Source organism: Talpa occidentalis, unplaced genomic scaffold (assembly GCF_014898055.3).
Source record: "Talpa occidentalis isolate TD23 unplaced genomic scaffold, MPIMG_talOcc4v2.1 talOcc4.5, whole genome shotgun sequence".
In the NCBI taxonomy this organism is placed as follows: Eukaryota; Metazoa; Chordata; class Mammalia; order Eulipotyphla; family Talpidae; genus Talpa; species Talpa occidentalis.
Window position 1 is genome coordinate 129,755,123 of NW_023604861.1, and position 26,875 is coordinate 129,781,997.

Sequence of the window (26,875 nt, forward strand, 5' to 3'; positions counted from 1 at the left end):
GGTTTCACCTTAGTTGGCAATAATCCCAGTTTTGGAAACTATCTTATTTATTTGCCCCTAGCTCTTATACTTGCTTCCCACCTTTACCCTCACTTTGAAATAATTTAAGTTAAAACAACTTTATAAACACTTAATGGCAGGTCTCTGTTAAATCATATCATGACTGTCACTTGTGTATTTGAATGCATTTGAATTTAGTACACATTGATAAGAGTGTTCTAAGATACTTCCTTGAGCTGGTTGCTCTAGGGAATACAGTGGAGAAGATGCAGTACCAGCTGTTACAGAGCTAGTGGGAAGAAGTTCAACTTGAATGTCATAAATCACTATGAGAGCATGCAAGCATTTACGTGAAGGTCAGTAATAACAGTCTCCTCTTTTGGCTACAGATCCGGGAAGTTCTTCTTCAGACTTTCCTCAATGAAGCCTCTCCAGGGGACAAGAGACTGGCTGCCTACCTCATGCTGATGAGGGACCCTTCTCAGTCAGATATTAATGAAATCACCCAACTTCTCCCCCGAGAACAGAATGAGCAAGTAAAGAACTTCGTAGCTTCCCACATGGCCAACATCTTAAAGTCAGAAGAATTGTCTATCCAAGAGTAAGTCAGAATTCTTTTCCTCCCTCTGCTGGAATTCCCAACGTCCATTACGATTTATCCACTGCCTGACTTTTCTAGAGTGTTTTTTATTCTGGAACAAACTTTGTGTGAAAGCACAGCAGAGCAGACCTGAGTCAAGCTCTTTGGGCAAATGAAACCCAAAGAGTTTAGTAGTGACTTGGGTGAGGGAAGCAGTGGATAAGTGACCTGATATGTCAGCTGAATACCTCTTCTTCTTTTCATCCAGCTTGAAAAAGTTAGTGGAAGAAGCTCTGAAAGAATCTCAACTTCCAAGTCTCATGAACTCCATCAAAATTTCCCAGAACTATCACCTCTCCAAATCTGTTTCTCTTCCATCACTTGACCCAATCTCAACCAAAATTGAAGGAAATCTTATATTTGATCCAAACAATTACCTTCCCAAAGAAAGCATGCTGAAGACAACACTCACAGTGTTTGGATTTGCTCCAACTGACCTCTTTGAGGTATGTGTGAGACGGAAGGAGATGCCTGTGCCCAGGGGAGCCATGAGCCAGCCGGGAGGCGCAAGAGTCCTCAGGCAGTTCACACCATCATTTCAAGGATGCTTTTCCGATCCCCTAGCCTTCTTGCCTCCCTGCTCGAAATGATCTGAATCATAGGCCTCTGGTATGAATGAAAATGCTGGTGTCTCAAAGAAGCCCTGAGGCCCCAAATCCCCTGACATGCCTGAGCTATGCAGTCAGACAGCTCTTGTTCAAACTCCACGCCCACTATCAACTCTGGGGTTTTGTTTATTTATTCTCTCTGAACTTTGCCCTTTTAAGGAAAAGGGCAAATAATATATTTTACCTTCTATGATTCTAGTGAGATTAAAATATGACAGCTCTTGTGGGCATGTGACATTCAGCTCCTGTCCCAACATTCACATCAAACACTTTCTTCATTCAGGGGACATAAAGGGCAGGTGGAGGGTGGATTATAGCAAAGAAACTTGATGGTATTTTCTTACCTGATTTTCTTTCTCAGATTGGTTTGGAAGGGAAAGGCTTTGAGCCAACACTGGAAGCTCTTTTTGGGAAGCAAGGCTTCTTCCCCGACAGTGTCAACAAGGCCTTGTACTGGGTTGATGGTCAAGTTCCCGATCATGTCTCCAAGGTCTTGGTGGATCACTTTGGCTATACCAAAGATGATAAACGTGAGCAGGTATGGTTTTGATAAGTATGCCCTCAAGGAAAATTGTGTGTCTCAACACAAAAACATTCTCTAAACCTGGTGACAATGGTGGCTGTTATTAACCAGTCTTATGGGGGGTTGGGGGGGTGGTGGCTGGTACCCTCTGCAGTTGTGGGTCCCCTGGATATTCAGGGTTCCCAAACCAGACTCAGTAGATGCTCTCTAGCTAAAAGGTAAAGACTTTGAATTCTATCCTCAGTCCCTTCAAGCTGTGCTCACCTGGGCAAGTTTTGATATTAAATACATCTGTTCCTTGAATGCTGATAATAATCCCTACCTCACACATTGATTTAAGGACTAAACAAAATAAAGTACATGAAATGTTAAGCAGAGTACCTGATTCTGGTACTAGTTACTCCATAGTTACTATTATAATTTTTAAATTCATATTTTATTATGAATTGCTTTTTTGGCTCTCATATCAGCATACGAACTAATTGGAGCAGAATCCATTTTGAAGCTAGCAGGAACCCCCACATAATAAGTAGGAGATGGATTGTATCATTTGCAGTGTCTCGTTGTTTAGATCTATGCAGCCTAAAGTGTGGCTCAGTGATCGGCCTCACATAAGCTCTCATGAGGAATGCAGGTTCCCAGGTCCCACCAGGCTCAACCTGCATTCTAATGAGATCCCCAGGATCTTGTAGGTACTTGTAAATACTTTTGAATTGGAGAAGCAAGGCAGTAATTTACTCTTGGCTGCTCACAATGGCCCCACTTCCACCTCTAAGGGATCCCCTCCTCCTGAGGCTGCGGGTCCTCCTTCTGTTGGGCATGTCGGTCACTCCCCTCCTCAGTGCCTATGCATTTGCCTGCAAACTGCTCTAAGAACTTACGTAGGAGCCAGCATTTGTCAAGTTTTTGAACAATTTATTGAGCAGCTACATAATCTCCAGGAATCCCTAGTATTCTTCCCTAGTCAAAGGAGAGAAGGGAAAGCAGGGACAGGGGTTAGGGGACAGAGACTACTCTCATCCTGGGGAGCCCCTGGGGTCCTGGCATCCAGGAGGGGAGACCCCTCCCCATGCCGACATCCACTGTGAGTGTCCCCACAGGGAGTGTCTGTGTGGCCCATTATGGCTGTAGCCAACAGGCCCCACGTCCGGAATCTAAATTAGCCGTCCGACGGTGCTGACATCTCACCAGACATTTTGTTGCTCACACCCCAGGACATGGTCAAAGGAATTATGCTCAATGTTCAGAACCTGATCAAAGATTTGAAATCCAAAGAATTCCCAGAAGCCAGAGCCTACCTCCAGATCCTGGGAGAGGAGCTGGGCTTTGTCCAAATCCAGGACCTGCAGCTCCTGGGAAAGATGCTACTGGGCGGTGTTCACACTCTGCGGGGGATCCCCCAGATGGTGAGTGGGCCCCATCAGAGGCCAGCGAAACTAGCTCTTGTTAGACCTCCTGTCGCCCCTTAAGATCCAGACCACACAAGCCAAAAATAATCTGTGTGTGTCCTTCAAAGAGGGAAGTTAGCTTTGAATTCCAGTGAAGAAGATTCTTGGATTGCAATGAATTGTTAACATTTAGAGATTAAGCGATTCATAATGTTAGGTGCATCTTTTTTAGTGCATGTAACCCATACTACAGATCACTTTTAATATTGAGATGATGTAATGATTATGAGAGAGTCCATTTGACAAACTGTAATGTACTATCTGAATATGAGCTATAGATTTTATTATTATTATTATTAATTTACTAATAAGGTCAGAAATATCCAAATATATTCCCTAGGATTTCATAAATAGGGAGTTGGCTTTAATAGATTTTAATTTATTTCTAGAAATGTTATTTTTTTAAAAATGCATACTAACATGTACATCATCTCAGTTGACTCATGGGTTTAAAATAAAATGGTTTTACCATGATATATTGAATTTCAAGCAAGCCCCGACTTACCTGTAGACTCCAGAAAACCAGAATGAAGCTGAGCTTTGCTGTGGTAAATGTCAGAAAGCTCTGAGGCCAGGCCTGTTTTTGAATGCCTTCCGAACCACAAGTTGAAAATGACATATCTACCCAGGGCAATTTTTTTCTGTGGTGATTTGTTGAACTCAATAATCCTTTATCTTCACATTTCAAACTGTTCAGCTAATCAAAATATGGGAGTCTCCTCCTTTCTGGGTACAGTAGAATAATTTCTACCCCAGTGTAGGAAGTTGCACTTCACAAAGTCCACTCCGATGAGACTCACTTTCAGCTGCTGTCTCTGTCTGATCTCCAGATTGGAGACGCCCTAAGGAAAGGCTCTAAGTATGACTTGTTTCTCCACTACATCTTCATGGACAACGCCTTTGAACTCCCCACCGGACTTGGGTTTCAGCTGCAAGTGTCCTCCTCTGGCATCCTCACTCCTGGCGTCAAGGCAGGGGCGAAGCTGGAAGCAGCCAATGTAAGACTGTCCAGTTCCAGGCAAAGTGTGCCACCACTGTCATCACCTCATAGACGTGTGTGAACACCATTAGGGTCTCGCTAGGATGTGCTACCTCGCCAGCTCCAGCTGGCCGTGGCACTAACATGAGAGCTCAGTCATTCTCTCAGTGAGTGAGGATTTCTGTCATCTTTCCATCCATTATGCGCACGGGTCACTTGGCACTTCCTGGCTTGGGCTTCAGGGTGGTGTGGCTCTGGGGGCCTGAGAACTTGACTGTGAACAAACCACAGTCATGTTACCCGAGGTGTGAGCTCTCCAGAGGTGTCTGCCCATTAAAGGGGGGAAGGGCTGCAGAGCCGACAGCCAGGAGCTGAGGGATCTAAGAAGCTGAACAGGTCACTTTCTGATTTATAGATGCAGATGGAACTGGTGACCAAGCCCTCTGTGTCTGTGGAGTTTGTGACAAATATGGGCATTGTCGTCCCGGACTTTGCTAGGAGTGGGGTCCAGATGAACACCAACTTCTTCCACGAGTCAGGCCTGGAGGTGCGAGTTGCCTTGAAACCCGGGCAGCTGAAGTTCATCATTCCTTCCCCGGAGAGGCCAGTCAGGCTGTTCAGTGGCAGGTAATTCTTTCATCTAGATCTGACTGGCCAGTTGGAAAGAGAGAATTGACATTGTATCGCTGGACCTGGCCAGCCAGGCAGCAGCTTGAGATAATTGAGGCCCCAGTAGACATGAGGGCTGTGGGAAAAGAAGGTGCTGGATTACCTGTTTTTAACCTAGCCTAGACTGATTAAATAACTACAACGTCCTCAACTTTACATATCCTACTAAACTGAGATTTAAGATTTCTAATTGTTACTAGGCCATGTATTTTTGTTTTTGTTGCTGTTGTATGTTCATCTGTTTTGAGAATGAAGAAATATTAGCTCTAGAAAAGCCATGCTTAGTAAAAGAACAAGTTTCCCAGGAAAAATGCCAAAGGACATGCTGCCCTCTGGCTGCTGGCTCAGTGCAAAGCTTGCAGGTCCAAATCTCAGGACTATGGGGAGACCCGGGGTTGATTGTGCTGTTCCGGGTGATATCCTCAAACCCTGATTTACCACCATCTCCACATTTTGAATACATTACTTTGTCAACTCAAAAATAGTATCAAATCACCTACACAGTATGCTGGCTGAGCTATGAAGCCCCCACCTCCTAGAGCTGGCAGCTTGCAGGAAGGACGGATGATGAACAAGCAGTAACTCCAAAGTGAGGCTCAGGTAGTGGACACTTCCAGGACCAGCGTCCAACATCGCGACAGCGATGGAAAACTTTCTGAAGAAAGTGATACTTGAGTTGGCATCTCAAGGTGATATCAGGTTATCCAGGCAAGAGAGAAGGGAGTATTTCCAGGGAGAGAGAAAAGCCCCACACTAGCCCGGGGGAAGAATGTGGTTCAGAAGTTTAAGAAATGCTGAGACCAGGGTGAGAGATGGCGGAGGGGCTGGCTAGGGTCCCCCAAGGAGCCATCTTAAGAAGTCTGGACATTTTTTATGGGGTAACATTGGTTTACAACACTGTGTGTGAGGGACATGAGCAGAAATGTGGAGAATATAAACACAGGACAGGGAAACATAAGCAGCAAAGTGTGCAAAGGCACGACCCGAGGCAAAGAACCAAGGCCACAGAAGGTGATGGAAGCCAGGAGTGGTCCAAAAGGGAGCATACCCCATGAGCAAGCCAAAGTTGGCTCTTCGGGGTACAGTCCCCCAACAAAGCTGAAACTTAGGGCACCCCCTAAAATGAGGAAATAATGCTGGCAAATGAACATGATATTTCAAAGGAAGCATCCTTGCATAAGATCACGACTTGGTTGAATTGTCTTGCTCTCAATTTTTTAAGTACATGCTTAGGAGGGAATTGCCGTCATGTTTTCAGTGGCTAGGAACCTTAAAGTTTTGATCTATCCATAAGTCAGCTATAAGCTGCATGCTGCTGAGAGATCAAGGAAAATAAAAACGTCCACTGAAGTTCGGAGAAAGAAGGGTATTGGCGATGCGCTGGAAAGGCCTCGCAAAGCACCATGGGAGGAGGAGCAGTCAGAGGCAGCTCAGCAAGAAGCAGGTTGAAAGTGGAGATTGCAGATTTCTTGACTGTAAGGAAGACAAGCGGGGGCTAGAAGGGAAAGAAATGTGTGTGTGTGTGTGTGTGTGTGTGTGTCTAGAGAGAGAGACGTGAGCATGAGCAATACTGGCAGGGGATGGTAGAGAAGAAGAGCCATCAGATGAAAGTGAGTCAGGCATCTCTCTTCCCCTGAGATTTCAGTTCCCAGTAATCTGCTCATTAACATCTCAAGCCTCTGTTTCCTTTGCAAAATGAGACTCTTGGGGACAGCTAACAAGTGTTAAGGACAGCTGCAAAGTCTGAAACCTGAGTCCCTTGATTGTTAACCTTGTTGGTATTCTTCTGAGCTATTTTTCCTTCCGGAGTAAATCAAAGACTGTGCGGTGGTGTAGACGGAGGGGAGACAGAGAGCAGGAGAAGGAGGTGTTTGCACTGTGAGAATCAGTGATGTTCATTTTGAGCCATGACTGGAAGATAACGCAGGTTTTGCTTTCCTCCCCAGTAACACATTGCATCTGGTCTCCACCACCAAAACGGAAGCGGTTCCATCTCTGATATATGCCAGACAGTTCTGGTCGGGTTGCAAGCCTGTCTTCCCCGGCATGGACTACTGCACCGTGGGTTCTCATTCCAGCTCCAGCGCCATAGACACTGGCCCCTACTCCCCAGGGGACACCAGGTCAGAGATGCTCAGTGCCCCCCACCCCTACCCCCAGGATCGCTCACCTGCATAGGGCCGCTGAGCAGGGCAGAGAGGCAGTGCTGTGGGGGTTGACCCTCGGCTTGTAGCCAGTGCCACCAGCCTTTAGGGGGTGCAGTCTTTGATTATTTAATACAATGGTCCTCTGCCCAACACACCTGCGGGGTGCCCAGATTCCTGCCTAAACTTTGAATGTAGCATGCTTTCTCCATAGGTTGGGGGAAAAGGGGCAGTGTGAGAAGGTGAAGAGTCATAACCCCTAAAGGAGATTAGCTTAAAGATCAACAACCAAGGAAGTTCAAGGAAACTCCAAGGGCACTTCACCCACTGCCACTGAGGACCCCCCTTTAAAAGCACCTCTTTGTTCGAGGGCACCTGCTCTTTCTCCTTTGGCATTAGTGAGGCAGTGCTCAATCACAGCACAGGTTCCGATTGGCCTCTGGTTCGCTGACCGGTGTCTGGGCCACCACACACATGGATGTGGCCTTCCAGAGCCCACTGACATGGCCAAGCCAAGCTGAGGGCGCTTGTCTGCAGCCCTCCCTCGTTCACTGCAGCCCCCAGCTTTGCTGACACAACCAGCCAAGTCCTGCTCTGCTGGCCCAAAGCCCTGGGATCCCGAGGCTGCCTGGGCCATGGGCTCTTGGAGGGACTGAAAGTGATCACAAAGATCACTAAGAGTTAAAGACAAAAGATGGTGTTAAAGGCCACATTCGTGCTACCATTGGGGCTGGGTTCCTTGGAAAGCAGCAGCAGCATCTAGAAAGCCCTAATGGGAAGCACCTACACTCTGTAACATCTGCAGGTTCCAGCTGGAGCTGAGGCCCACGGGAGAAGTGGAGCAGTATTCGGCCAGCGCAACCTATGAACTCGAGAGAGATGGTGGAGCTTTGGTGGACACACTGAAGTTTGTGGCTCAGGCGGAGGGTAAGTATCCAGGAAAAGATGCCTCCCTCTCGGCCTCAGCTTCAGGTGCTAATTTAGCTTCAAGTATTCATTTGATGTATTTAATAAATATTTACTAAAGAGACTGAGAAGGGTCAGGCCAGTTCTGAGAGCTGAGGCTCAAGCACCAAAGGAAGAGATAAAGCTGTGTGCTCTTGGACTTTTCAGAAAACAACCAAGCAGATAAATGTTCAGAAAGTTGTGTTGGTGCTGGGGAGGAGACAGACCATGGAGAGGTCTAGGAAAGGTTGGGAGTGGTGGGGAGGAAGAAGGTTGGAGGAATGCAGTGGCCTTTGGAATGATAAGAGAAAGTCTCACTGGTAAAGGGGACATTAAAAAGAGACCTATCAACAAAGATAAACTCATGCAATTTGCAGCAACATGGATAGCGCTGGAAGGGATCATGCTCAGCAAAATAAGCCAGAAAGAAAAAGAAAAATACCAGATGGTCTCACTCATAGCAGGAATCTAGAAAACCTAAATAAGGGACCAGGAAAAAGACTAATTATAATAAAGTAAAAATCAAAATCAACAAGTAACTATAAACCAGAGACACACTATGGTGGGGAGGGGGAGAGGGTTTAAGGTCAAAATAAGGGGGGCTGGGAATTGTACGGGGACTATAACCAAGATGAAAAGGCATACATTGTGCTAAATGAAAAATGACGTAAAAAATATATAAAATTTAAAAATATTAATAAACTAAAAACAAAGACAAAAACAAAGAGACCTGAAGGAGGTAAAGACATAAGCCATATGACAAGAGGGTTATAGGCTAAGGGGTTGGCAGTGCAAAGGCCCTGAGGCAGGCCTATGGCTGCCAGGTGTGAAGGAAAGGAGGGAAATCAATATGACCTAAGCAGAGAGCAGGGCAGAAGATGGTAGAAGGTGAGGTGGCGAGAGAGGGAGCCATGGTCTGGTAGGCTGTGGTAAGGACACTGACTTTTACTATGAGTGAAATGAGAAGCCACTGGAGAGTTCTCATCATTTAATTTATATCCGAGGAAACGCATGAACCGACAGGCGGTCTGTGGCAGTAACCCAAGGCACAGTAACTCCAGCGCTTTGGGTTGGAGAGAGGGCAGGGGTCTTCGGGCCATAGCTTAAAGAGTGGGCTGACGAGGGTTGCCGACACAGCGGGTGCTGAGGGCAAGAGAAAGGACACCAGGGCGAGGCTAAGTTTTGAGCTGACAACTAAAGACTGGAGCTGCTGTTTGCAGAGATGGAAATAGCTGTGGGAAGAGCAGGGTTGAGGGGGAGACTTAGAGGTATTCCATTTGGAAGTCTGTTTTTGATGGAGCTACATTAAATCAGAAAAACAAAGCTCATGCAGGCAGATGGGGCGGGGCACCTGCTGACAAAAATTGTCATATGCCAATTTCACAAAAATCGTGAGATGGACAAGCCTGTGGATTGGAGGAAACCTGGAATCATGTTAGAAAGAGAGGCGCTGTGGGGGAGTGGGGAAGCCAGGGAGGGGGGCAGGGAACCAGGAAGGACATCATAGGTGAGTAACAGAGAGACGACACTTCTGCCTGACGCCCCAGGACCTCGAGCCTGACTGTTCCCCTCACGCTCCATGTGGTCCACGTGGGGCCTTTGTGTTTCCAATTCTCTCTTGCTGGAATGTTCTCCCCCCAGAACATGGCATGGCTCAGCCTCTGTCTTCATTCAGGTCTCTGCTCACCTGCCCCTTGTCAGAGCATCCGTGAGCATCACTTGTGAAACAGCGCCTCTTCTATTCCATTCTACCCTTTATCATCTTGCCCAGCTCCCCGTTTCTTTACAACACGTATTGCCACCTGACATATGTGATTTACCTGTTTCTCCTCTGAACAGCCCCCCCCACTATAATGTAAACTCCATGAGAGCAGGGGCTCCCCATTGCCAAGAGCAGTCCCCAGCACATCACAGAAGTCGATAAATATTCCCAGATGGAACAAATGTACGAGCTCTACTGAGCTAGAAAATCAAGGTGAAATCCTGAACTGTGTCCTCACTTGCGTGTATTGAGAACTGAGATTTCTCTGCCTTTTCCTCCCTCCCTCCTAAACAATGCTTCTGAATGTTTACGCCTTTGTTCTCCTGTCACTCTTTTAGGGGTGCAGCAAACTGACGCGACCTTGAGGTTCAGATATAACCGGCAGAGTATGACTTTGTCCAGTGAAATCCTAATCCCAGATTTTGATGTTGAACTCGGGACCATCCTCAGGGTTCGTGATGAATCAGCCGAAGGAAAAAAATCTTATAAGCTCATCCTGGACATTCAGAACAATAAGATCACTGAGGTCACACTCACCGGCCACGTAAGGTAAGGAAGGTGCAAGGTGATGTGATCTGAGTGCAGGGCAGAGAGAGAGCCCCCCACATCCTGCCCCTCAGCACATGGCCAGAATCTCCCTACCATTCCCTGGCCACTTGCCACTCATCAGGCACAGTCAGGTGCTTTAAAGAAATGATCTCAGTCCTCAAAGCAAACTGCACAGCACGTTCAAGTTTCCCTGTCTTATATTGTGTTGTCGGAAAAGCCATGATGCTTTTTTTTTTCCCTCTGTTTCCCCAACAACCCAGTAGATAAGGAAATGGTAGCTCAGCAGGGCTCATTAATTTGGCCAAGGCAACAGCACCCGTTAATGGTAGAATAGGATGGAAACAGTTTTCAAACACCTTTTCGTTCTCCTGTATCTCTCTGGAAAGACCTGACTTTGTACTGGAGGAGGCTTTAGAAGCTAATGAGTTTATCTAAGGCCACTCCTCTAAGCCATTTGTGTATCTCATTTTTACCACCACCAATGGAACTTCCGTTTAATCTTCATCTTTCCTTGGAATGGACAAAATCATTGATGTTTATGGCTGATTTTCATTTTAATAGCTGTGACAAGAACGAAGAAGGCAAAATCAAAGGTGTCATCTCCATACCCCGTCTGCAAGCAGAAGCCAGAAGTGAGGTCCACACCTTGTGGTCTCCCACAAAACTGCTGCTCCAAATGGACTCATCTGCCACAGCTTATGGCTCAACAATCGCCAAGAAGCTGACGTGGCATTACGGTGGGTAACTCAGCCCCACGAGCACTTCCAGGGTGCTTAAGTGCAGGGCTCAGGGCCTTGGCTGGGGCTGACCTGGCCTCTGACCTCTCTTGCACATGTGCCTTTTCAGATGAAGAGAAGATTGAATTTGAATGGAACACAGGTACCAACGTGGATACCAAAAAAGTGGCCTCCAATTTCCCCGTGGACCTCTCTGATTACCCCAAAAGCTTGCATAAGTACACCAACAGTCTTTTGGATCGCAGGGTTCCTCAAACAGACATGACTTTCCGGCACATGGGCTCCAAATTAATAGTTGTAAGTACAAATCAGGCAGTCAATAAATGCCTGGTTATAAGTGCTAATCACATGCTCAGCTCAGATTTGGTGAAGGAGGTGGGCTACAGCATGGACCCACCCCCAGGGAATTCCTGGCGGGAAAAGACACATTCATGCGTGCACAGCCAGCCAGTTACAAGGCCGGATGTGATAGCTGTCAGATGATTCCTGCTAAGAGGAAGTTTGCTGGTCCCAGGTTATCAAAGGGAGCGTCAGGGCACTGAGTAGGGGGTTGGCTCCTGTTAGATATTCCTTTTATAGCATGCAAGAAGAGATCAATGACTGGCAACCCAAGTTCATAAGTCCCCGTGATTTTTAATTTTTAGCATGTCATTCTGTTTATCACGTGATCTGTCAAATACGAATTCCCAACAATTATTCATTGTTCTTTGAGACCCACCTCTGCCTGTTGCTCTGAAGACATCTGTCATTTTGTAGGCAGCAAACACGTGGCTTGAGAGCACATCCAGAAATCTTCCATATGCCCAAAATTTGCAAGATCACTTCAATGGCCTAAGAGAGCTGTACCTCCAAAGGATGGGTTCCCCAGAATTCCGCATCCCAGAAAACCTCTTCTTGAAAAGGTAAAACGAGAAAAAATGTCTTGAGCCATGCAAAATAAATGGAAGGTTTTGCTTAGCATGATTTAAGCTTTCTTCATATTGTAAGGGACATGCTAAGAGAGATGAATACCTGTAGCATAAATACTGCGGCATTTTTGCATTAATAATCATGAGGTAATAATATGAACACCAAGAAGGTAATACCAAGAAAGAACCTAAGAAGGTAATTGGGGGGTTCTGGCACTTTCACCCTGAGGTGCTTTATCTACCACAACCTGAATTTGAAAGCCATTCTGTTTTCCTCCTTTATAAGCAGGCCCCCTCCTTGTTTGGGATCAGGATATGCTCCTGTTTGTGAAGGGTCTGGGACTGGCTAAAGGAGTTGTTGGCTCCAGGTTTGGGTCAAGCTCTCGAGGATCCAAACAGCCAGTGGGCCCTGGATGATGGGGGAGCCCTCAGAGAGGCGTGTGGCTTCATGCTTGAGGGGAAGTCGGGTTCCAAGCTGTTCATCCACTTCTACATTTACAGAAATGCAAAATGCTTTATTTCATGAAAATTGAAAAAAAAAAAAAAAAAGACCATGAGCTGAGAAGACGGCTGTTGTTTCAGGATGGTTTTCTGTATTATCTTCAGGGTTAAGAACACAAGTGGCCTGTGCCGCATGGCTTGCCAAAGATTAATTAGCCAAATAAGTGTCATAGGGATGAAATCTACCGATTTCATATGGGCAAAGCCTACTTAGATGAGAGAAAAGGATGGCAGCTTCAGGGGACCCAGGAACCTCCTCACTATGGTGCTTCTCTGCGCCATGCTGAAGAGGCTCAGGATCTTAGCACTGAGTAGGGCTGCATCAGTCTCAGGATCCAGGGTAGGAAGCACCTAGTCCCTGGCAGTCAGGAGCAGATTATTTGCTTACACGTGTACTCTGCCATCCCCCTTCATGCTTGGGTTATCCTAATAGCCTCTTCTTTGGGCACAGTACTGAATAGACCACACAGGGCTTTTAGCGATTTTTTTTCTCACTTATTATCCAAGGTCAGCTCGATGAGGCCAGCAGAAAAGGAACCAGGATCCTTATACACAGATAACATCACTGAGTCTCAGAGAGGCAAATCACTAATTGGTATCTGTGGAAACTCAGGCTGTAACCCAAGATTACAGACTCCCACAAACTATGTTCTTTCTGCACATCAAGTGGCCTCATTTTAATTTAGTGAATATGTGGCGAGTGTCCCTGATGGGCAACTGGATGAGTTGCGGTGCAAAGATAAAAACCAGATAAGGTATAAACCTTTCTCCAGAAAGGATTCTCCATGTGGACACTGACAAATGAGCAAATAAATGCTAATTATATAAGCAGGATTATGACATGCTCTTTGAGGCAGGTATAAGGTACTGTATTGCTCTAAGAGCAGGGAAAATTAACTGTGACTTAGATGGGACAGTAAAGGAAGAAGCAGCTCTTGAAGGACTTTGAATGAATTTGGGTGTTTGGTGAGTGGAGGTAAAAGCAAAGGTTTCCAGGCACGGAAGGAGGAAAGGTGCCACATGGGTTTGGAAACAGGGCACGTGCACTAGCGCCTGCAAGGCAGAGACTTTTAGTTCCTAATGTCTGACAGTGGAGACATCATCTCTGTTTTTCCTTTCAGTGATGGCCGGGTTAAATACAGCTTGAACAAGAACAATTTGAAAATTGAAATCCCTGTGCCTTTCGGTGGCAAGACCTCCAAAGATCTAAAGATGATAGAGACTATTCGAACACCAGCCCTCAACCTCAAGGCTGTGGGACTCCACGTGCCATCTCGAGAGTTCCAAGTCCCCACGTTCACCATTCCCAAGTTGTATCAGCTGCGGTTACCTCTCTTGGGTGTTCTAGACCTCTCCACAAATATCTACAGCAATGTGTACAATTGGTCTGCTTCCTACACTGGTGGCAACACCAGCACAAACCTCTTGAGGCTGCGGTCTCAGTACCACATGAAGGCCAGCTCCATAGTGGACCTGTTCTCCTACAGCGTGCAAGGTGAACATGGCTGGGGGGAGAGACCGCACAGGGCTAATTAATCACGGGCTAGAGTGGGATAGCCTCTTGGAGGAAAAGACTTGAGCTTACAGATATTTTCATTCATTTATTCAACTAATTAAAATATTAAATATATAATATGTTATCAAATATTTCACCAGGCAATAGCAAAGACAGCAGGGTGAGAGGTGCTATGACAGGTGTAGTGGAGCATTTGCTAAGGGAACCCAACAAGACTTCCTGGAGGAATGCCTTTTGCTATCAGATGTTATGCTTGGGTTATAGATGGAGGGAATTTTTGCATAACCGATCCAGATCAATGGTACTTTAATTTTGGAAGATGTTCTGCCTAGAAATTTCTGGAAATGTATTACTTAACATAACCAATGTGTTCTAATTTTTATGTTAGGATCTGGAGAGACAACGTATGACCAGAGGAATATATTCACATTATCATGTGATGGCTCTCTAAACCACAAACTTGTGCATTCAAATATCCAATTGAGACATGTAGCAACATTTGGAAGCAATCCAGCTGCAATAGGTGTGCTGATGTTTGACGCCTACAGTCCTTGGGGACCACAGATGTCTGCTTCTGTGCATTTGGACTCAAGAAAGAAACAGCACTTGTATGTCAAGGAAGTCAAGGTTGATGGGAAGTTCAGAATCTCTTCGTTCTATGGTCAAGGCACATATGGCCTATCCTATCACCGGGATCCTGCCACCGGCCAACTTAATGGAGAGTCCAGCCTGATGTTTAACTCCTCCTACATTCAGGGCTCCAACCAGATAACAGGAAAATACCAAGATGGAACCTTCTCTGTCACCTCCACCTTGGATATGCAAGATGGCGTCATTAAAAATACTGCTTCCCTGAAATATGAGAACTATAAGCTGGCTCTGAAATCTGACACCAATGGAAAGTATGAGGACTTTGTCACTTCTAACAAGGTGGATCTGATCTTCTCTAAGGAAAATGCACTGCTACGTTCTGAATATCAGGCTGACTACAAGTTGCTGAGATTCCTCACCGTGATTTCTGGATCACTCAATTCCCGTGGTCTTGAATTAAACGCTGACAGCTCTGGCACTGATGGAATTCACAGTGGTGCTCACAAAGCAACCCTAAGGATTGGACAAGATGGAATGTCCACCAGTGCAACTACCAACTTGAGGTTCAGTCCCCTGGTGATAGAGAATGAACTGGATGCTGCCCTGGGTCTCTCTGGGGCGCTGATGCTATTAACTACGAATGGCCGCTTCAGGGAACACAATGCACAATTCCGTCTGGATGGAAAAGCCTCCCTCACAGAGATGTCCTTGGGAAGTGCTTTTCAGGCCATGGTCCTGGGTGTCAATGGCAAAAATATCTTCAACTTCAAAATCAATGGGGAGGGACTTAAGCTATCCAGTGACATGATGGGCTCCTATGCTGCAATGACTTTTGACTACACAAACCACCTAAACGTGGCCGGGCTGTCGCTGGACTTCTCCTCCAAACTCGACAACACTTACAGCACTGACAAGTTTTACAAGCAAAGTTTTAATTTGCAGCTTCAGCCCTTTTTGCTTGTGACTGCTTTAAACAATGACCTGAAATTCAATACTCTAACTGTGACCAACCACGGGAAAGCACGACTCGAACCTCTGAAGCTGAATGTGGGCGGGAACATTAAAGGAACATACCAAGATGATGAAATAAAGCACATCTACTCCATTTCTTATGCTGACTTAACAGCTAGTTGTAAAGCAGACACTCTGGCGAAGGTACAGGGGGCAGAGCTCAGCCATCGGCTCAACACAGAAATCTCTGGGCTGGCATCAGCGATCGACATTAGTACAAACTATGATTCAGACTCACTGCATTTCAGCAATGCTTTCCGCTCTGTCATGGCCCCATTCACCATGACTGTGGATGCGCATACGAGTGCTGACGGGAAACTAGGTCTCTGGGGAGATCACACCGGGCAGCTGTACAACAAATTCCAGTGGAAAGCTGAACCTCTGGCCCTTACTTTCACTCATGATTACAAAGGATCCACAAGCCACCATCTCCTGTCCAAGAGGAGCATCAATGCTGCACTTGATCATAAAGTCAATGTCCTGCTCACTCCAGCTGAGCAGATCAGCACCTGGAAAGTAAAGACCCAGTTGAACAAAAATGAATACAGCCAGGACTGGGATGCTTACAATACAAAAGACAAAGTGGGTGTTGAGCTTAATGGACAAGGCCTGGCTGACCTCAGCGTGCTGGACACACCCATTCAAGTGCCATTTTTGTTCAGTGAGCCCATCAATATCATCGATGTCTTGTCGATGAGGGACACTGTTGACCAGCCCCAAAAATTCACAATCGTTGCTTCCGTAAAATATGATAAGAATCAAGCTGTGCACACCATCAACCTCCCATTCTTTAAAATCCTGCCAGCATATTTTGAGAAGAATAGATTAATAATCATAGCGGCACTGGAAAGCATACAGAAAGAATTAAAACTCATCAATATTGATCAGTTTACGAGGAACTACAGAGAGGCTTTGGACAAACTCCCACAGCAAGTGAATGATTATGTGAAGGCATACAATTGGGAGAGACAAGTTTTAAGTGCCAAGGAGAAACTAAATGCTTTCACAAAAAATTACAGAATTACAGGAAATGATCTACAAATTGCCTTGAACAATGCCCAAATCAACTTTAATGAAATACTATATCAACTACAAGTATATGTGATACAATTTGATCAGTATATTAAAGCTAATTATGATTTACATGATTTTAAAATAGCTATTGCTAAGATGATTGAGCGAATCATTGAGAAATTGAAAATTCTTGATGAACATTATCATGTCCGTGTGAATTTAGTCAAAACAATTCATGATCTATCTTTGTTTATCAAAAAGATTGATTTAAACAAAATTGGAAGTAGCACTGCCTCTTGGGTTCAAAATATGGATGCTAAGTATCAAATCAGAATCCAGATACAAGAAATATTACAACAGCTCAAGACACAGATTCAGAACATAGACTTCCAGCACCTTGCTGAAAAGTTAAAGCAACAGATAGATGCTATTAATGTCACAGTGCTTTTGGATCGTTTGAGAACTACAATTCCATTTCAAAAAATAAAGGAAATTATTGGGCATGTCAAATACTGTGTTGAACGTCTTATTGAAGATGTTAAAGTTAATGAGAAAATCAGTGCTTTTAGAACGATAGCCCATGATTTTATTAAGTCATATGAACTAGATCGACACATGCAGGTTTTAATGGATAAATTAGCACAGTTGGTCCACCAATTTAAGTTGACAGAGACTGTTCAAAAGCTAAGCAATGTCCTACAACAAGTTGAGATAAAAGTGTACTTTGAGAAATTGTCTGGGTTTATTGATGATGCTGTCCAGCAGCTTAAAGCATTGTCATTTCAAACATTCATTGAAGAAGTAAACAGATTCCTTGACATGTTGGTAAAGAAATTAAGGTCTTTTGATTACCACCAGTTTGTAGATGAAACCAATAACAAAATTCGCCTGGTGACTCAGAGAATCAATGGTGAAATCCAGGCTCTGGAACTTCCCCAGAAAGCTAAAGCCCTAAAACTGTTTATGGAGGACATCCAGGACATGGTCTCAGTCCATCTGGAAAACCTCAAAGACATCAAAATAACCTTACTCTTCAACTGGTTACAGGAGGCTTTAAATTCACCACCTTTGATTTACATGCAGGAAAAATTCCAAGAGGTCCTAGAAGATATACGAGACCGAGTGTATCAAATGGACATTCAGCAGGAAATCCAGCGGTACCTGTCCCTGATCGGCCAGGTTTATAGCACTCTGGTCACTTACATTTCGGATTGGTGGAGTCTTGCTGCTAAGAACCTTACTGACTTTGCAGAACAGTATTATGTCCAAGCCTGGGCCAGAGACCTGAAAGCCTTGGTAGAACAAGGGTTTACTGTTCCCGAAATTCAGACCACCTTTGGGACTATGCCTGCCTTTAAAGTCAGTCTCCGTGCTCTTCAAGAAGCTACATATCAGACTCCTGACTTCATAGTCCCCCTGACAGATCTAAAGATTCCATCTTTTCAGATAAACTTCAAAAAGTTGAAAGATATAAAAATCCCATCCAAGTTTTCCACACCGGAATTTACTATCCTCAATACCTTCCATGTTCCTTCCTTTACAATTGACTTTGTAGAGATAAAAGCAAAGATCATCAGAACCATTGACCAAATGCTGTACAGTGAGCTACAGTGGCCAGTTCCAGAAGTATACCTAAGGGATCTGAAGGGAGTGGACACTGTTCTGGCTAGAATCACTCTACCAGACTTCCATTTACCAGAAATCACAGTTCCAGAATTCCTAATACCAAATCTTGACCTCAAAGATTTTCATGTTCCAGATCTTCACATACCAGAATTCCAGCTTCCCCACATTTCAGACACAATTGAAGTACCTACTTTTGGCAAGCTGAATGGCATTATGAAAATCCAGTCTTCCCTTTTCACATTAGATGCAAATGCAAAGATTCAGAATGTAACTTCTTCAGAGATGGCAGCTTCCATCACTGTCAAAGGAGAGTCCAAACTAGAAGTTCTCAATTTTGATTTTCAAGCACATGCACAACTTTTAAACCCAAAGATTAACCCACTGTTTCTGAAGGAGTCCATGAAGTTCTCCAGCAAGTACCTGGAGACGGAGCATGACAGTCAAGTGCTCTATCTGGGAAATGCTATTGAGGGGAAATCGAGCACAATGGCTCAGTTACACACAGAAAAAAATACACTGGAGTTGAGAAATGGCTTGCTTGTCAAGGTTAACGATCAGCTTACCCTGGACAGCAACACAAAGTACTCCCACAAATTGAACATCCCCAAACTGGAGTTCTCCAGTCAGGCTGACCTGCTCCATGAAACCAAGACCCTGTTGGAAGCTGGACACGTAGCATGGACTTCTTCTGGAATAGGTTCATGGAAATGGACCTGCCCCAAGTTCTCAGATGAGGGAAACCATGAATCACATATCAGCTTTACCATGGGCGGACCCCTCACTTCCTTTGGGTTGTCTAATAAGATCAACAGCAAGCAACTTAAAGTAAACCAAAACTTGGTTTATGAATCTGGCTTCCTTAACTTTTCTAAATTTGAAATCCAGTCACAAGTCGAATGCCAGTATGTTGGGCGCAGTGTCCTTACTGCCAGAGGCACAGCACGGCTGGGAGAAAGGAAGGCAGAGATAACGGGCAACCACACTGCTCATTTAAATGGAAAAGTTATTGGAATTTTGAAAAATTCTCTTTTCTTTTCAGCACAGCCATTTGAGATCACTGCAACCACAAACAATGAAGGGAATTTGAAAGTAAGTTTTCCATTGAAATTGACAGGAAAGATAGACTTCCTGAATAACTATGCACTCCTTCTGAATCCAAGTGCCCAACAAGCCAGTTGGCAAGCAAGTGCCAGGTTCAATCAGTATAAATACTATCAAGATTTATCTGCTGGTAACAATGAGAACAATATTGAGGCCCACGTAGGAATAAATGGAGAAGCCAACCTGGATTTCTTAAACATTCCTTTAACAATTCCTGAAATGACTCTACCTTACACATCACTCACAACTCCCCCAGTGAAAGATTTCTCCATATGGGAAAAAACAGGCTTGAAGGAATTTTTGAGAACAACAAAGCAGTCATTTGATTTAAGTGTAAAGACTCAGTACAAGAAAAACAAAGACAAGCATTCCATCTCCATTCCTTTGGATGCGTTTTATGTGTTTATGAATCATAACATCAATTCTTTCATCAGGCAATTTGAGAAAGGCAGACATCAGGCTTTAGTTTCTTTTACCAATGCCTATAATGAAGCAAAAATCAAGTTTGATAAGTACAAGGTTGAAAAGTCCCTCAATAACCAACCCAGGATCTTTCAAATTCCTGGATACACTATTCCACTCTTCAACATTGAAGCTTCTCCATCAATGGTAAAGATGTTACCATTTGGCTATGTGATCCCCGAAGAGATAAGCACCCCCAGTTTCACCATCTGGGGTTCTGACTTCTATGTGCCCTCCTATACGTTAGTCCTGCCATCCCTAGAGCTCCCAGCCCTTCCTGTCCCTACAAGCCCTCTTGAGTTTTCTCTTCCAGAATTCAAGATATTGAGTACCCCAAGGAACATCTTAATTCCTGCCCTGGGCAATATTACCTATGATTTTTCGTTTAAATCAAGTGTCATCACACTGAATACCAATGCTGAACTTTATAACCAATCAGACATTGTTGTTCATTTCCTTAGTTCCTCTTCTTCTGTCGTGGATGCTCTGCAGTACAAGCTAGAGGGCACCTCCAGTTTGACGAGGAAAAGAGGGCTGAAGTTAGCCACAGCCTTGTCTCTGAGTAATGAATTCGTGGGAGGCAGTCATAACAGTACCATTAGCTTAACAAAAAAAAACTTGGAAGCATCAGTGACAACAATCGCAAAAGTTCAAATTTCAATTTTGAATATGAATTTCAGTCAGACACTTAATGGGAATACCAAGTCAAGGCCTACTGTCTCTTCATCCATTGAATTAAAGTACGATTTCAATTCCCCCAGTCTGGACTCTACTGCTGCAGGAGAAGTTGACCACAAGCTCAGATTAGAAAGCCTCACCTCTTACTTTTCCATTGAATCATCTAACAAAGGAAATATCAAGGGCTCAGTCCTTTCACAGAAATATTCAGGAATGCTTGCCAATGAGGCCAGCACTTACTTGAATTCCAAGGGCACTCGGTCCTCATTGAAGCTGCAAGGGGCTTCCAAAGTTGATGGCATCTGGAACCTTGAAGTAAAAGAAAATTTTGCTGGAGAAGCCACCCTCCAACGCATATATGCCATCTGGGAGCACAATACCAAAAACCACTTACAGCTGACGGGTCTCTTTTTAACATCCGGAGAGCAGTCAGGCAAAACCACCCTGGAACTCTCCCCTTGGGAAATGTCAGCCCTTGTTCAGGTTCATGCGAGTCAGCCCAATTCTTTCCTTGATATCAACTACCTTGGCCAGGAATTGTCCCTGAATGCTAACACTGAGAACCAGAAGGTCAGCTGGAAAAGTGAGGCCCAGGTTCATTCTGGAGCTCTCCACAACAGTGTACAGCTTTCCAATGACCAAGAAGAGGTTCGCCTTGACATTGCAGGCTCCTTAGAAGGGTACCTACAGTTACTCAAAGATATTGTGCTACCAGTTTATGACAAGAGTTTATGGGACCTCCTAAAGCTGGATGTAACCACCAGCATCGACAGGAAGCAGTATCTCCGTGCATCAACTGCGCTTGTGTACACCAAAACCCCCAACGGCTATGCTTTCTCTGTCCCTGTGCAAGAACTGGCTGATAAATTCATTGTTCCCGGACTAAATAATCTAAAGTTAGTTCTTGCCACACCTGCATTCCAAGTCCCATTTACAGATCTTCAGCTTCCATCCTACACACTTGACCTCAGTGAAATAAAAATCTACAAGAAGTTAAGTACTTTACCATTTACTCTCAACTTACCAACACTACCCAAGGTGAAATTTCCCAGAGTTGATGTGTTAACAAAATATTCTGAACCAGAAGTCTCCTCAGTTCCCTTTTTTGAGGTAACTGTGCCTGAATCCCAGTTAACTGTGTCCCAGTTCACCTTTCCAAAAAGTATTTCAGTTGGCTCTGTGGTTTGGGATCTAAATGAGGCAGCCAAAGAGATTGCAGACTTCGAGTTGCCAACCACCATCATGTCCGAGCAGACTATTGAGATTCCTTCCATTAAGTTCTCTGTACCTGCTGGAATTTTTGTTCCTTCCTTTGGAAAACTAAGTGCCCATTTTGGGGTGGCCTCTCCCTTGTATAATGCCACTTGGAGTGCTGGTTTGAAAAGCAAAGTAGATCATATGGAAACATTCCTGGAATCCACGTGCAGCTCAACCATCCAGTTCCTGGAATATGACCTCCATGGTAAGGAAATGTCCTGACCCCTCTTCTAGATGTGACATGTTTTCAGTGAGAATTGTGAGTAAATAATTCTGTATTTAGACATGACTAGAGGTATAATTATTCTATACAGCAAAATTTAAAGGAAGAGGGAGGAGATACATATTGATTTCTATACCCATGTAAAAACCAACCTGTAGAGAGCCTATTGACATTCAAGAGGAATAGTTTCAAAAAAAATATTTTTCTGTAATTATTTTAGGATCAATAACATCTCCTTCTAGCTATGTATTTAAAGAAATTGTGGACTGCATGTTTCAAACCTTTAAGACTTTTAGTTATGATATAACTCTTCTAGTTTTCACCATGAAATTGCGGATGTCCTATTGTTATTAATCCAATGAAATCTATAACCTCTCCTACACAGTTGTGGGAACACACCAAATTGAAGAAGGTGCATTAGTGTGTAAGACCAAAGGAACGTTTGCCCACCGTGACATCAATGCAGAATATAAAGAAGATGGCAGATATCAAGGACTTCTGTATGGAAGTTTTATTGATATTTCTTTCTTTCCCCTAATAATTGTGATTTTTGCCATCTCTACAGCCTTTCATGATGACTTTCTCCTTTCAGGAACTGGGCGGGAGAGGTCCGTTTTGATACCAACAGTACTGCATTCACTGATGTCCATCTGCGCTACCACAGAGATGTGGGTAGTAGATCCTCCTCTGCAGTCGTAGGCGCTGTGGCCATGGACTTGGAAGTCAATGACGCTACCTTAAAATGGAATGTCTACCACCACCCTCAGGTGCGTCTCATCTGATGGATTGTACGCCCCAAGAGCATGTAGAAAATGTGTTCAGATAAATTTAACTCAATAGAAAATATTCTTTCAGGGCTTTCTCAGTTTAGGTGAAACATAAGCAATGAGCTGGATGAACTTCTCTAAGAAATTGTTCTCTAGGGCCTCCCCCATGGCGCAGTAGGTTGAGCATCATGCTGTGAAGCTGTCCACAGCCTCGACAGTGCAGATTTGATCCCGGCCGGCTGGCGAGAATCCCAAATGGTGCCGCAGACTTCTCCTGTCGTGCCTGCTGCTTGCCTCAGTAGTGTATTTCTGTCATCTGCCTGTTCTGTTCCCCACTCTGTCTCTGGTGAATCCTCTCACCCTCCCACACCTCTGGCCTGTACCCCAGCTCTTGTATAAAAACAAATAAATCTTTCAAAAAAAAAAAAAGAAATCATTCTCTAGAAAGTACTCTGGGTCATTTGCAGATTTTAATTATTATTAAAGCTGTCATTAAAATTGGCAGATTTTGATTATTAATTGTGGACAGAGCTAGAAAGATGAGGGTTATGCCTCATCACCTAAATCAGGGGCAAATTCTGCTAACTGCTAAGAATATCTTTAGTTTGTGGTTTTGGAAGCATTTGAGGCTTCAAAATTCTTCCCCATGATGGAACTGGAGATTTGCCAAATTTCTCATTTACTTCAGCTCTACCAGGACCAAACCATAGATGGCATTAGTAGAGAAGAAGTAATCATGTTCTCTCACTAAAGCCTGTCATAAGCTTGGAGAATGAATGGCTTCTAACATTGGCATTCTAGGTCTCTCCTGAATACTTTATCCTTTTTTGCTGTTTCTTCTTTCTCTGAATTAGTCTTTTCATATTTCTTTCTCCCTTTCTCTTCTTCCTTTTCCTCCTTCTGCTCCTCCTCCCACTTTTTTGATCTTCAGTCCTAGGAAGGCCTCACGTTAAGTGTTACTATGCAAATGCCATGGGTAAGTTTACACTTTGGGACATATGATAAAGAGCACATTACAGTAGACTTGTGTAGCCATAAAACAGACATGTGAAATAACATAGGAAATATAAATCCCCTTCAGAATATGAAAGATCCTCTCTGATATTTACTTTCAACTGCTAGTGAAGTTTTAGTGTACTGTGTTATATAATCAGGACTATTGAGAACATTCTTTTTGTCCTTTTTTTTTTCTGGTTAGTTCTCTCCAGATAAAACACTCAATATAGTCAAAGCTGAGATGAAGTACCAAGAATCTGAACAATCTCAGATCAAAGTGAACTGGGAAGAAGCTTCCAAATTGCTAAACTCTCTTGGACACAACATGTCCAAGGCCACAGGGGCCCTTTTTGACCATATTGACAAGTACTACGAGGAGTACACGGGACTCGCCCTCAGAGATGCTTCTTTAAAGCTGAGAAGAAGCCTGCAGAACAGTGCTGAGTGGGCCTATCAAGGGGCCATGAGGCACATTGATGACATGGACGCGAGGCTCTGGAGGGTGGCCAGAAGCACCTCTAGAACCTACCAGCAGTGGAAGGATGAGGCCCAGAGTCTGTACCAGGAAGTGTGGCCTCAGGAGGGCCGAGTTGATTTCCAGAGAATCCATGATAAGGTATTTGACAGCTTAGTAAGAGTTATTCAGGAATATAATATGATAGTCAAGCATCTGATTGACTGGTTCATTGATTACCTGAAGTTCACCAGATACCAGCTCCCAGGAAGAGCAGGCACGTTTTCAGGAGATGAGCTCTTCACTGTGGTCATGAGAAAAATAGGGCAGGTACTGTCCCAGGTACATTCAAAAATCTATAGTGGATTAGAAATAATGTTTTCCCATTTCCACAACCTGATAGAGAAATCTGAATTAATTAAGTACCTAAGAGTTAAATTTGTTTTTACAAGCCGTGAACTGATAGATGTAAGCTATCAGTTGCAGAAGCTATCAAAATCTTTATCACAAAGTGTCCAAATAGCACTGAATGACATCCAGCTTATCAAGACTACAGAGATGTTGAATAATCTTCAGAGATTTTTGCAGCGCATTTTCCAAAAGATAGAAGGAGAAATTAAACACTTGAAGGAGAAGAAATTTACTTATCTCATTAATGCTATCCAAAAGGAGAACAACATCATCTTCCACAAATATATTCCATATGTGCTTGAATTCATGAAAGAAAACCTATCTCTGACCTTTGATACGGTTAATGAACTTATTCAAAACAAACTTCAGGAAGCTTCTCAAGAGTTACAGAGGCTCCTTGAGCTCATAGAGTCTCGCCGCAAAGAACATGTTGATCCACGTATGGTGAGCTGGACAGTGAAATATTATGAACTCGAAGAAAAGATCATCAGCCTGATCAAGAACATGGTAGATGTCCTGAAGAATTTCCATTCCAAATACACCGCCAGTACTGCTAACTTTGCTTTCCAACTTTCAAGTCACATTGAGCAATTTGTGCAGAAAGATATCCAGGAATACCTTGGCATTCATCCTTACTGATCCAAGTGGAAAAGGGAAAGAGATTAAAGAGCTTTCTACCTCTGCTCAGGAAGTAATTAAAAACTGGGCTCTTGTAATGAAGGAAATCATTTCTGATAGCCACCAGCAGTTAGATAGAAACTATAGGACTTTTCAGACCAACTCTCTGATCCTCTGTTCACTATGAAAAATTCATTGCTGCATCTAAAAGATTGCTTGGGGCTTCCCCTGGTGGCACAGGTGGTTGAGCACAGCACTGTGAAGCTGTCCGCAGCCCCTGCAGTGCTGGTTCAATCCTGACTGGCCCGGGGAGGGTCCCACATGGTGCGGCAGACCTCTCCTGTCTTGCCTGTTGCTCCCCTCAGCAGTGTATTTCGTCAGTGTGCCTGTTCTGTTCCCCGCTCTGTCTCTGGTGAATCCTCTCACCTTCCCACGCATCTGGCCTCTACCCTGGTTCTTGTTTAAATAAACAAATTTTTAAAAAATAATAAAAGATTGCTTGACCTGTCCATTCAAACATAGCACATGTTTCTGAGCTATATCACTGAGTGACTGAAACAGGCACAATTGGCCACAGTCAATGACATGAGCTCCTACATAAAGGTCGCTCCAGGAGAATTTACCATCACCTTCTAATTTCTCATAGCAATTCTTACTTATTCTTCTGTTCCAGCTAAACTTTCAGTAGTAGGGGTAAATTCAAACCATATGGATTGATATGACCATACACTGAGCCAGCCCTGTAGCAGCCATCAGATGACAAGCAAAAGCCAGGTGAACTGGGCCTGCCTGAAACTGGCATCAAGTCTCTGAAGGTCTCTGAACTCTCAGAAATAACGTTTTTTGCAAGTTAAAGAAAATCAGGGTGTGAGTTACTGTCCTAAACTGTAGGAGGGGGGTGGAGAACAAATAAATGAATTCTTCACTGTGTCTCATACCACTCAATGTGACTAATTCATGTTGAAAGATAGCAAAATGATAGATTTAAAACCTCTAGAACACACACTGCATTTTGAGGGATGGAGTTAAAGGGGAAGGAAAAATTTAAGGAGGGAAATATTTTTCCACCTAAAAAAAGATCCCTGATCTCAGGGATTGTATTTGTCAAGTGAGAAAGGAACACTATTCACAAAATCTTTCACATAATTTGATCCTGAGGAACATCTTGTGTGTCTTCATCTGCCACATAATGCTCCTCACCAACCAGTCCATCTTTGCCAGGCAAAGCTCTCTGTTAGGCTCTGTGATAAACATACTGGTCCTTTATCACTAAGCTTTCCAGGTATGGAGAGGAATGGCTAGGAAGTCTAATAGCTGTGGGGACCCCAGAAATCTCTCTGCGGCTCAGCCAGAATCCATTCAAGGCAAAGGAGTAAAGATGGGAGAGGAGCATGAGGAGTTGAGTTCCTAACATTTCTGAGACTGAGCATACATTTATGTTCTTGAATTTCCCTATTTCTATGAATTTAATATCTAATAATCCCAAGTGTAACCAAACCCCAAAGGTTTCCCCTGCCACATCCTCTTACCTCAAGCTCTGATTTCATATGTTGGCAATGCCCAGTCAGGGCACCCAACTGAGTTCTGGAAGGGAGGGCGGCAGAGATTATACCTCAAAGCTGTCACTAATATCAGTGGGAAAGTTAGTTGCAATTTTCCTTTCAGTGGCATTGAGAACAAAGGAAGGGTGTGATTTGGGGGGGAAAGGAAATTGGAGATTGCACCCACCACATTCCT

The 26,875-nt window shown here is 44.1% G+C and overlaps 1 protein-coding gene across 1 annotated transcript in view; it reads left to right on the plus strand.

Moving 5' to 3' along the window:
- Nucleotides 1-25,584, plus strand: part of APOB (apolipoprotein B) — a 37,510-nt gene extending 11,926 nt beyond the window's left edge. The window contains exons 13-29 of the mRNA XM_037528454.2: nt 390-601; nt 849-1,086; nt 1,610-1,786; nt 2,986-3,177; nt 4,050-4,217; nt 4,614-4,825; nt 6,814-6,990; nt 7,817-7,938; nt 10,057-10,267; nt 10,829-11,004; nt 11,114-11,301; nt 11,761-11,906; nt 13,535-13,908; nt 14,318-21,874; nt 22,278-22,392; nt 22,485-22,659; nt 23,858-25,584. Of these exons, the coding sequence (XP_037384351.2) occupies nt 390-601; nt 849-1,086; nt 1,610-1,786; nt 2,986-3,177; nt 4,050-4,217; nt 4,614-4,825; nt 6,814-6,990; nt 7,817-7,938; nt 10,057-10,267; nt 10,829-11,004; nt 11,114-11,301; nt 11,761-11,906; nt 13,535-13,908; nt 14,318-21,874; nt 22,278-22,392; nt 22,485-22,659; nt 23,858-25,159 (11,742 nt within the window). The 3' untranslated portion in view covers nt 25,160-25,584. The remainder of the gene's footprint in view (nt 1-389; nt 602-848; nt 1,087-1,609; nt 1,787-2,985; nt 3,178-4,049; nt 4,218-4,613; nt 4,826-6,813; nt 6,991-7,816; nt 7,939-10,056; nt 10,268-10,828; nt 11,005-11,113; nt 11,302-11,760; nt 11,907-13,534; nt 13,909-14,317; nt 21,875-22,277; nt 22,393-22,484; nt 22,660-23,857) is intronic.
- Nucleotides 25,585-26,875: the final 1,291 nt, after the last annotated feature.